Here is an 11,956-nt window from a genome sequence, read left to right as displayed (position 1 = left end):
TCAACACAAGTATAAGGGAACAACAGTCCCCCTGATTACTCTGTTAATGTCAATTTGACGAGAAGTGGTAAATGCTAAGAGGATTCTGGTTCAGAAAACATTTTGTTATGTTTTTTACTGACTGATTGAGATACACTTTGGCTATCTGTGTGTGCTTGTATCTATTTATTTCCAAAAAAGAGTCTCAGGTGACACCTTTTACAGTAATTGAGATTAGCTCACATCTCAACAGCCTGAAAACAAAAAATTATCTTAACTAGAAAAACTATTTGACCTCAAATGGCAGTAAATTGGAATCTTTTAGTTTGATAAGCCTAATCTTTTAGACTTTGATAAGACAGTATTTCAAAAAATTATTGGCTATTTCTTCTAAGCAGGATAAATATTAATACTTCTTCCTAGCAATCATTCCTTTGAGTTAATAATCTTATTGCTAACTCTATAAAAAAATAAAAACAAATAATATAAATGCAAAGCTTAGCTTGCCATTTTCCACTGTATAATTTACTCACATTATTAAAAAAAAAACTCTGTATTTCTTTTTTAATAGTTTTATGTGAACGAATAGTGAATAGTCTTACAGCTGACCTAAAATATAAGCGAGGAAAACATAGACATCTGCCAAACTAATATCTGGCTTTTATTTTTTTCTTAAGGAAATACTATTAATTTAAAAAGAGAGTTCCCAGAAATTTAAAAGGATTCTCAGCAATGATTATTTCTGAGATCTATGAGATTCAGAACGTAATATAAAAGACTAAAAAAAACACAGTATACGTTCCTACTTTTTCCTTTTTTAAAAAAAGTTCAGATGCTGTATCCCATTGGGAAAGTTCAGCAGGTTACCAGGGCCACGGCCTCAGTCATCCTCAGAATCACTGTCCCTCCTGGCAGGGACGGAGCACCGCACCGCAGACAGCAGCACGTCTTCCACGGGCTTCTTGGGGTTTTCCTCCAGGCTTGTCTTGATGGCTCCAGACTCAGACAACTTCCACTCCAACTCTGCATGATAAAGAAAAAGCAAATTGCCTAAGACTCAGCCTGAGTGGGAACCTCAAGCCAGTGTTTTTCTAAGCAGAAACTATGACCATCCACACTTGATGACAATTTGAGGGTCATAATTATAAGGTACCTGGAAGAAAGGGAAAAAAAAAATCAGACCCTTAAGAAGGAAAAAAAAACACCTGCAAAAACTTTTCATAAAATGAGATGAAATATTACATACATTTGAACCTCCAGGATAACTAATAAAAACCCAAGGACTAAACCCATCTTCTCACAGCTAGCTTCTTGGCTTACACAATGTCCCAGGAAAGAAATCAGCATGAAATATATTAAGAAAATACTTTTCACAGTCTTGCTGGCAATGTAATTATTAAATCCAATTTTATTTAGCAAAAGGAAATTCTTAAACCTAATGTCCAATATCTCAACCTATTAGAGTCAAAGGCTCAATGTATGATGACATGCTAGGATTGATACATTTGTTCCAAGTAGTAATAATTCTTAAAAGTGTCAGAAAAAAAAGAATCAGTGATTAAAGGCTAAGCTCCTATATTTTCAGTTCAGTTAAGTTCAGTCGCTCAGTCATGTCCTAATCTTTGTGACCCCATGAACCGCAGCACACCAGGCCTCCCTGTCCATCACCAACTCCCAGAGTCCACCCAAACCCATGTCCATTGAGTCGGTGATGCCATCCAACCATCTCATCCTCTGTGGTCCCCTTCTCTTCCTGCCCTCAATCTTTCCCAGCATCAGGGTCTTTTCCAATGAGTCAGCTCTTCCCATCAGGTGGCCAAAGTATCCTATATTTCACCCTCTTATAATCAGTGAAAATCCACATTGGTGTGAGACACTGTGAAGCAAAATCAAGTGATATATTTTTCTACCCAGGCAGGAGTGAGAGACTGTCAGAAAGATTCTACACCAAACAGTCTGGTTTAAACTGATGCTCTACTAATTAGGAAACTTCTATTAAAATCTGAAAACCAGGGACTTCCCTGATGGTCTAGTGGTTAAGACTCCATGCTCCCAATGCAAGGGGCCTGGGTTCGATCCCCAGTCAGTGAACTAGACCTTGAATGCTACAACAAAGATCCAGCACAGCCCAACATATTTTTTTAAAAATCTGAAAACCAATTTTACTGAAATCACATTAATTCAGTGTTCCACGGAGATGAACAGCATCAGTATTTTCAGCTCTAGATATCTTCGTTCAATGACAAATTCAATAAACTTCTCAAAAAAAAAAATTCTTAGGATTCCTGATTCTTAAGGATGTATTTAGATTCACACGTACATGCATGTGCATCAGTGAGTGTATTTAATGTTAATGTTCATTTATATGGGGCTTTCCTGGTGGCTCAGACAGACAGTAAAGAATCTGCCAGCAATGCAGGAGACCCAAGTTCGATCCCTGAGTTGGGAAGATCCCCTGGAGCAGGGAATGGCAACCCACTCCAGTATTTTTGCCTGGAGAATTCCATGGAGCCTGGCCTACAAATGAGACTTTTTCTAGAAACAAAGACTATAATTATTATTGTATACCTCTCTCTCTCCCCTAATGCTATGTTCAAAGATCAAAATAAGAGGCAAAACACATACTTAGAAATATCATACACCTTTGAACATTGGAATAAAGCAAAACTGATATATATATGCATCTATGTATCTGTTTACACGTTTCCCAGTTTACATGTTTCCCAGTTGAATATCTTATATAGTTATATAAAGTAGAATATAAAGTCATATTTTAATATATGTTTTTAAAGGCTACTAACTAAAGCATAGTTGGACATATCACTGCACTAAAGAGATAAAGAATCTGACCTAGTAGGAAGCTCATGGGCCTCAGCTTCTCTCCCACATATTATGTGTGCATATGTATTTTAATACCTCCTTTTTCACAAGTAGAAACAAATAAAAGATATATCCTTTAGGAGTTAAGAGGCAGAATTAAATAAACTTTTCATTTAAAAGCTTCCTTTCAACTGAAAAAAATATTTTATAGAGATTTATATATGTATAAATTTATATATATTTATGTATATTTACATATAAACATGTCACTAATATGTGTGGGTGAATTAAATAAGAAATGAATGATGTGATCTTGATTTATAACTAAAAAACAAACATATTCAACTGTAGGGACAAATAAAACAGCACAGACAATAATATTAAATATTTTAAAATCCATTGTGCCCTCTTTTAACTGAGAGTCCAGTTGTAATTTCTCCCAATGACTCATCTAAGATGACAGATTCAATGTTCTTCCCTTTTCACAATCACTCACACGGGACAAAGGTGACTCTATGACAAGTCATCCCACCTGCGTCTAGGAAACAGGCACCCTTAACAACAGACGCACTCCCTCCCCATCCCTCATGTGTACCTCAAAGAGTTCTTACCGTCCAAAGTCAGGTTCATGCCACCAAACACCAGAGGTCCAATAAACTGAGCCTTGATGTCACCTTCAAGGTACACAAATATCGTGGGCAGATTCCTATCAGGGTAATTGGGTATGCAGGTGGTTGAAATGGCTTTGATAAACTTGACATCAGGAAACTTCCTGGCTAGTGCACTCAAGTGCTGATTTATCAGGGCACAGAGGGGAATCCTGTGAAATAAAGAGAAGCAACTGTGAGCCTGTGTCTGCGTACAGTAAACCTCAGCCGCCCTAATGCCCCATAGAAAACCTCATGACAACTTCACAAGTGCTTCTGCTACTCCAGCCAAGATGAACAGACGGTGTTTAAAAACTTTCTAATAGGTTTGGGCAAAGTGTTCAAAAGCCAAAGTGCAATTTAATCTGACTGAGTAAGTCAGAAAAGCAGCTCCACTGTAAAAGATAATTGTCTTGCTTTTCTAAAGGAGAGACCATCCAAGGCTTAGAATGTGTGATTCAGAACGCACTTCCTGCTTGAAAGAAACTCCTACACAAGCACTGGACTCCACACGGAGGGAGCAAAACTGAAGGTGAGGCGCTAGGGGCTCTCTGCACCACTCGCCATGGACAACGCTCACAAAGGTCACCCGCGCCATCAAGGAGAGTGACTCATGACACGGAGTCGAGAAACGCTGGAGTTTTCTCAGAGGGACAAGTGATTGAGGAATTCATTTACAATTTAAAAAAAAATCTGTTCTGCTACAATTTAATAAAGCTACTTGTATTAGTCACAAATATTAATCTGAAAGTCCTAAGACAAAAATTAGACAGTAACATTTGGGCAAATCTGCAAAAACACATAAAACATTAGTTAAAAAAACCCTCTGGTGTGAAATAAGTCTGAGATGTTCAAGACATAAATTCAAATTAATATTTAAAGATAGGCATCAGGGCTTCCCAGGTGGCTCAGAGGTAAAGAACACCCCCTGACAAAGCAGAAGACACAGGACTTGCAGGTTTGATCCCTGGGTCAGGAAGATTCCCCTGGAGAAGGAAATGGCAGCCCACTGCAGTATTCTTGCCTGGGAAATCCCATGGACAGAGCAGCCTGGCGGGCTACTGTCCGTGGGGTCACAGAGAGTCAGACACGACTGAGAGACTGAGCACGCACACACGCACACGTCAGAGCAGCTCACCCTTGTTTGTAAAGGTGCAGGATGACCCACAAGCCCTCACCAGCTTTGGTAACTTCTTGAACATAATCCTTTCCAGAGATTTCCAAAACCTCTCCAAATTTGTTCTTCAGTTGGGTGGCTTTCCACTCGGCCAGCCTTTGCTGCCTGCACGACAGGAGGAGGAGAGAGACATCTTACACACACGCGCTCACACACACCCCGTCACACGGCAAACTGTAAAGGTCCAGGTTTACTTACCTATGTGCCAGGTTTATTTCAGAGGACGCACACTATAGTGCCTCATGAAAAACCAAGCAGTCCCTCTGGGTGGCACTAACCTGTACATTTCAATTGCACGTTCATCTTCCTCATTAAATTCGTCTTCATTATCCTCCAGTTCTTCCAAAGTCATGTCTTCATATGTTTTCACTGAATGTCATTGAGTTGGTGAAAAACCAAAAATGTAAAAGATGAACGAAGATGCATTTTGGGTCTTTTCTCCTTCACTTTTCTCCTAAAGGAGTGCATGCAATACCAAAAGGCCCCTAGCCCATCAAAACCAAAATAAAAAGTAGTTAAGGTGTTACACTACCGGTAAAGAACTCATCTGCCGATGCAGAATGTTTAGAGATGTGAGTTCAATCCCTGGGTCGGGAAGACCCCCTGGAGAAGGGCACGGCAACCCACTCCAGTATTCCTGCCTGGAGAATCCCATGAACAGAGGAGCCTGGTGGGCTACACGTCCACAGGGTCACAAACAGTCGGACACGACTAAAGCGACTTAGCACGCATGCACACATCCAAGGTGTTACACAGTAACTAAGAATGGGAGAGCATGTTTAAAAGGTCAGCCAGCCTGGCTCTCTTACATTCACATGACAATAAGGATACAAACAGGAAAGTTTCCCAAATTTATAAAAGGAGAGAGGTGTATTAGCCTGAGCTCAAGTGGCCTAATCTGCAAGTCCCTGATGCGCAGGGACAGGTGCGTAACAGTTCTCATGCCTCCAAGATGGTGGGATACCCTCTGGGGTCCTCCCCAGCACACCTTTGCTAGAGGTAAAGGGATTATCACCTGGTCTTCCCTTGTGAGTGGTAGGCAGCTCTCGCTTCTCTTTTTTATCAATGGCTGTAAAAATCTGTATTTTGTTTTTATTGCCATAAAGACTCTTGCTTCTTGACATCCAATCAGGTTTTTGTCCCCTGACTCCCACCCTGACATGACCCAAACCTGCTCTTATCAAAGTCAGTAATGACCTCTTTTCTCAACTGATGAGCATATTTGGCCTAATCCATCACTGCCTCCTCTCTGAAAGTCCATCTTCCTCTGGCCTCTTTTTCTCCTCCCTCCTGGCCCCTCCCCTGGACCCTCTGTTGACTGGACTCCTTTCCTTCCTCACCTATACCTGCTCCCTTGGTGACTGCATCTTACAGCTTTAAAACCCACTGACGTGCTGACAACTCCCAAATGTATGCCTCTAGCCCTTACTTCTGATTTAAGAAAGCATTCCCAACTGCTCACCTACCATCTGTATTTGTCTAATAAGAAATCTCAAAGTGACTAGTCCTAAATCGAGTTCCTGATCTTCACCTCCAAACCTGCTCCTGCCCAAGCCTTGCTCATCTCAGGTGGTGACTCCATCTTTCTGGCCACTCAAGCCCAGAGCCTTGCAGTCATCTCTGCCTTACTTGCTCTCACACCCATCACAGGATCCATAAGCAAATCCCGTCGGTCCTACCTTCAAAATACACCCAGATCTGGCCACTCCCACCCACCACTCCGGTCCAAGCCGAGGGCATCACTCGCCAAGGGCGCCACTGCAGTCGTCTCCCCTGGCCGCCCGCCTCCTGCCCGCCCCCACAGTCCACGCTCAGTAAGACAACAACAGGGAGGTGCTGTCAACACACAGGGCACGTCCCTCCCTGTTCAAACCTCCAATGATGCCCACCTCATTAGACATCGAAGCCAAGGTCCACACTAGAAGCTACAAGGTCCTAAGTGTCTGACCCCCGCTTGTTCTTCTGAATCTCCTGTTTCTGTCTCCCAGTCCCCCTGGCCTCCTGGCAGATCCTCCAACACGCTTCCCACTTGCTCATTTGCCTCCCTCAGGTCTACCCAAATGTCACTCCCAGTGAGGCCCTCTCTGACCCTCTAGAATTATACCCACCCCTCCTCCAACCTTATACCCACCAGGGCTTCCCTGGTGGCTCAGATGCTAAAGAATCCACTTGCAGTGAGGGAGACCTGGGTTCGATCACTGGGTTGGGAAGATCCTTTGGAGAAGGGAACGGCTACCCACTCCAGTATTTTGCCTGGACAATTCCATGGACAGAGGAGCCTGGCAGACTACATTTCATGGGGTCACAAAGAGTTGGACACAACTGAGCAACTTTCACTTTCTCCTCCAACCCCTTCCTGCCTTATTTTCCTATATTTCACTCATGTATCATTTACTGTCTGTCTCCTCCATTAGAACATAAGCTCCAAGAGGATAGGGTGTTTTGGCTGGCCCACGCACAGATAAAGCCCCAGTGCCTAAAAAACACACAGCACACAGCAGTCCTTCAGTAACTGGATAGAATTTATTACACTTGCTAGATAAACGCTGTGTAATAAATTCTCCTCTAAATCAGCCCTAACATGTCAACATGGGACAGAAGTCCTAGCTCCTGTGATCAACGGTTCTCAAACTTTGGTGTGAATCAGAAACTCTCTGAGGCACTGGCTTAATATGCACATTCCTGGCCTTACCCCCAGAGATTCTGATTCAGTGGGGACTGTGTGCTGTTGTGTTTTGTTTGTTTGCTTGTTTTTTTGACAAGCACCACAAGGGATTCCAATTCAAGTGGTATACCTACATGTGAGAAAGACCTTAGACCGCACACACCACAAGCATCTTATGTTTCCCTAAATCAAGTTATTTTCATATTCCCAATCCAACCACAAAGATAAAGCATACACTCAGGAGACTATGACTTCCCTGGTGGCTCAGACGGAAAAGCGTCTGCCTACAATGCGGGAGACCCGGGTTCAATCCCTGGGTTGGGAAGATCTCCTGGAGAAGGAAATGGCAATCCACTCCAGTATTCTTGCTTGGAAAATCCCATGGAAGGAGGAGCCTGGTGGGCTACAGTCCATGGGGTTGCAAAGAGTCGGATACGACTGAGTGACTTCACTTTTTTGCTTTCTCGGGAGACTACAAACAGTAAAAACTTCTGGGCAGATTTCCATGACATTAACTAATCTGAATCACTGACCAAAAGGTGGAGACTCAGAAATATTTTCTTCAGGGTTATCAGGTGCTGATAACCCTGAAGAAAGACACAGACCAGGAACTGTGGAGATGGAGGGAGCCTCTGAAGTGCCCCCAGTTCTATGGCCCAGGAAGATGAAGCCAGAGATGCCCTGCTGGAGGGCCCAGAGGCAGTGTCCAGCCCAGCACCTCAATCCCTGCTCCCAACTCTCGCTCAGAGGATCCTTCTACTGAAGCAGTTAGAGGCTCGCCAAAGGTTTCCTAAGCAGACAGACACAGAATCACAAACACAGGTAAGCTCACCAATGGACTGCTGGAGGATCCGCTGCTCCTCTTCTTCTGCCTCCTTCTCCAGATCTTTCAAATCTTCCTTTGAAGGCAAGATGCCTTTTTTGCGTAAGATGTCATTCCACTCGGTGTCTGCATTGGGGTCCTAGAGGAGGTGGACCAAGGGTACTGTGAGGGCCAAGTCCACTGTGGAGGGCACATGTTGGACAAGGGTTCAAATGGGAAAGTGGTAAGAAGGGGATTTCACACCAACTTATTCTGAGGTCTATTTCTGGAAATCTGTCAAAAGACATACAACCCCTGTTCCAATCTTCTTGTCTTAGGGTAAAAATCAGGCTATGATGTCAAGACTGACATCCATGCTGACGGCAAGGCTCTGACCTGGTTTCTGGTCAATTTTCATTAATGACTCAGAGTGATTCGTTCAACAGATATTTATTAAGTACCTATTATACGTAAATGATTGTACTAGATGGTAGGGAAGCATGAGGAATGCCAAAGTCACCAGTTTTACAGGTGAGAGAAAGAAATAGTCAGTGAGTAATTAAATATACAAAGAAATAGATTATACGTTATGACAAATGCAATGACCAGGCTGCTGAGCTAGACTTCCAGGGGGCGTGCAGTCCACAGGATGGGCAAAGACATTCTCTCAGAAGAGGCGACATTTAACTGTGACTGGAGGGTGAGAGGGGACCAGACAGAGGAGTGAAAATTTTGGAAATTACTTTCCAGGCAGAAGGGCCTGTGCAAAGGGCCCGTGTACAAGATATAGAGTATTTCAAAGTCCTGAGTGGCTGCAAGAAAATCAGAAGGAAGAGAGCCTGACTGATTCCCTGAAGGCCAAGGCTAAGAGGAAGAGCTGAGACACCATGGAGAAGTTCACAATAGCTGATGCTTACTGATCAGCATGATGATCCTATATGCCGGCAACACCACAAAGTTCTTTGCCTGTACCTACCTAGTTAATCCTCACAAACTTGGGAGAGCCATGGCGTTAAGGAAGACACTGGCAGGATGGAACAAGTCAAACTTACCAGGATCAACTATCAGAAAAAGAAATGTCAAGGTGGGCTCCTAGCTCCAGAACACGGCTTGCCCAAACCCTGGTTTGGCATGTCTTGGCAGGTCTGGAATATGAAACCAGGAAGCTGTGGAAAGGGCACTGGGATAACCAGGCTCTACCCCCAGTTCCCTAGCCAGTTCTGCTGAAATATATCAAAGACAAACAAACAGAATCCCTTCCACAGGGTGGTCAGGAAGGCCTCTTAAGACACGACATTTTTGAGCAGGAGCCTGAAGGACAAAGAACACAAAGGAGGCCAGGGCAGCCCTGAATTTCCTCTTCATCAGATACACTGTATTTGGAGATGATCATCCTCTCCAGCCCTGAATATTCATTGGAAGGATCAATGATGAAGCTGAAGCTTCAATCCTTTGGCCACCTGATGCGAAGAGCCGACTCACTGGAAAAGACCCTGATGCTGGGAAAGACTGAAGGCAGGAGGAGAAGGGGGCAAAAGAGGATGAGAGGGTTGTATGGCATCGACTCAACGGACATGAGTTTGAGCAACCTCCAAGAGATGGTGAAGGACTGGGGAGCCTGGCCTGCTGCAGTCCATGGGGTCACAAAGAGTCCAACACGACTGAGAGACTGAACAACCACAAACCTCTCCAACCCCAATCAAACCCACACTAACTCCATTTCCCTTCTGCCACTGAGTCAGAGATGAGTTCATCAGGATTCCAGACCACAGGGAGATCTAGGAGACAGCAGAATGACCTTTGGAGGAGGGTCCTTTAACAGTGACAAAACTCAGTCCGTCAGAGATTTTCTCATAAAAGCATCCATTTCCATGGTGTCTTTTTTTTTTTTTCACTTTTCTATCACTGCCGATGGTGATTGCAGCCATGAAATTAAAAGACACTTACTCCTTGGAAGGAAAGTTATGACCAACCTAGACAGCATATTGAAAATCAGAGACATTACTTTGTCAACAAAGGTCTGTCTAGTCAAGGCTATGGTTTTTCCAGTGGTCATGTATGGATGTGAGAGTTGGACTATAAAGAAAGCTGACCACCAAAGAATTGATGCTTTTGAAGTGTGGTGTTGGAGAAGACTCTTGAGAGTCCCTTGGACTGCAAGGAGATCCAACCAGTCCATCTTAAAGGAAATTAGTCCTGAATATTCATTGGAAGGACTGATGCTGAAGCTGAAACTCCAATACTTTGGCCACCTGATGCGAAGTGACTCATTTGAAAGACCCTGATGTTGGGAAAGATTGAGGGCAGGAGGAGAATGGGACGACAGAGGATGAGATGGTTGGATGGCATCACCGACCCAATGGACATGGGTTTGGGTGGACTTCGGGAGTTGGTGATGGACAGGGAGTCCTGGCCTGCTGTGGTTCATGGGGTCGCAAAGAGTCGGACACGACTGAGCAACTGAACCGAACTGAACCATGGGTTTTTAGTCAAATTGCATTAGTAAATTCCTGATACAATAAAAGAACAAAACTGAGGGATTTGGTTTTATCCATTTCAAAAGGCAAAGTATTAATAACTGGGCAGAAGGACCCTCAGGCTGGACTCTAGGGTCCACAGTGGACGGACCTCAATCTGTACACCAACATTGGGAGGCAGAGAGGGAAGGATGTTGTAACCCCTCACTCAGCTCTAGGCAGGGTCAAGAACACAGGTTATGTTATGCGACCCCCTCAGCCCTCCAATTGTCCGAGCCTCAGCTTCCGCATCCGTGAAGGGGGTTCATAACGCACCTGTTCAGGTGCTCCCTAAGAAAGTTAACAAGGAGGAAGTAACTCTGTTAGGTAAGATCCAGAGGCCTTCACAGGCCCAGGGTAGCTGACCTCACGGAGAACTACCCTCAAAGATGAGATTCGGGGGTGGGACACATGGAGGGGAGCGGGCACGCCCAGCCCGCGGACTCGAGAGACCACGCCCGCCCGTCCGCACTGCGCCTGCGCCGGCCTCGACTCGCGTGGCCACCCCGAGCCTGAGGCGCCAGGCACTTCCCACAGGCCCGGCAAGGACACGCAGCCGCCCGCCTGGACCGAGAGGGGCAAAACAAGCGGCCGCAGCCTCCAGGCGTCGAGCCCCCTACCCCACCCCCGGCTTGCTCACCTGCATTTTCTGTCAAATCGCTGGGGCCCTGCCGGCCACAGTCACCCGGCCCGTGCGCTCTCTACCGCGCACGCGCAGGCTCCACTCGCCTCCTCTCCCAGCCTGCCCTTCGCCCCGCCCTCCGGGAGAGAATAGGGCGGGGCCGGGGGAGGTGAGTTCTCCTCTGAGGCTGCGCCCAGGCGAGAGGCTGGACACGCCCACTCGTGTGACTCCGAGCTAATCCCGGCCGCTGCTGAACTGAACCTTATTAGGACACATTTTCGGCCGCCGAACGGTGGGACAGAATCGAGGAGGTACCCGGCGGCTAGGTGTCATCTCCAGGCACGGATCCGATGGTGTCGGAGGTCTCGGCCCAAGAAGTCAGAGATAGAAACCCGTTTCACTGATTCGTTGTTACGATTCAAAAGGAGGCAGGATTACCTGGAATTCAGTCACTGTCCTTCAAGTGTCGCATAAAGCAATTCGCCTACTACGTACCAAACACTATTCTAGGCTCTGCGGACGCGGCAGGAATCGCAACAAACGAAACCAGAAACGTGAACATCTCTTCACCTGGTTGAGCGTCAGGCGTTTCATATTCGCAAAAGTGCTTAGCCCTTTGCGGAGCGCACGGGAGGCACTGAGTAGAAATATGCAAGTCTAAATTGAAAAATACAGGGGCTTCTGAAAAATACAGCCCTTCGGGCTTCTGTGTATGCAGCACTCCGAAT

The 11,956-nt window shown here is 45.2% G+C and overlaps 1 protein-coding gene across 1 annotated transcript; it reads right to left on the bottom strand.

Moving 5' to 3' along the window:
* Window positions 1-617: 617 nt before the first annotated feature.
* PDCL3 (phosducin like 3) lies at window positions 618-11,403 on the bottom strand. The gene is made up of 6 exons (XM_006071939.3): window positions 11,247-11,403; window positions 8,121-8,250; window positions 4,902-4,992; window positions 4,585-4,728; window positions 3,411-3,619; window positions 618-1,002 (listed from the first exon to the last, which is right to left on the bottom strand). Exons 1-6 carry the CDS (start codon window positions 11,250-11,252, stop codon window positions 860-862), a joined length of 723 nt encoding a protein of 240 aa, XP_006072001.1. The 5' UTR covers window positions 11,253-11,403; the 3' UTR covers window positions 618-859.
* Window positions 11,404-11,956: the final 553 nt, after the last annotated feature.

The sequence above is a fragment of the Bubalus bubalis genome, chromosome 12 (genome assembly GCF_019923935.1).
Source record: "Bubalus bubalis isolate 160015118507 breed Murrah chromosome 12, NDDB_SH_1, whole genome shotgun sequence".
Taxonomy (NCBI): Eukaryota; Metazoa; Chordata; class Mammalia; order Artiodactyla; family Bovidae; genus Bubalus; species Bubalus bubalis.
Note: the sequence above shows the minus strand (reverse complement) of the source record. Positions and strands in the feature narration are given on the sequence as shown.

What these genes read in the sequence shown, in the direction of transcription:
- PDCL3 (XM_006071939.3), bottom strand. An exon ending in GATCCTCCAGCAGTCCATTG is followed by an intron (nt 4,993 to 8,120) that starts GTGAGCTTACCT and finishes AATGACATTCAG; the next exon opens with TGAAAACATATGAAGACATG. An exon ending in CGTGCAATTGAAATGTACAG is followed by an intron (nt 4,729 to 4,901) that starts GTTAGTGCCACC and finishes CCTGTCGTGCAG; the next exon opens with GCAGCAAAGGCTGGCCGAGT.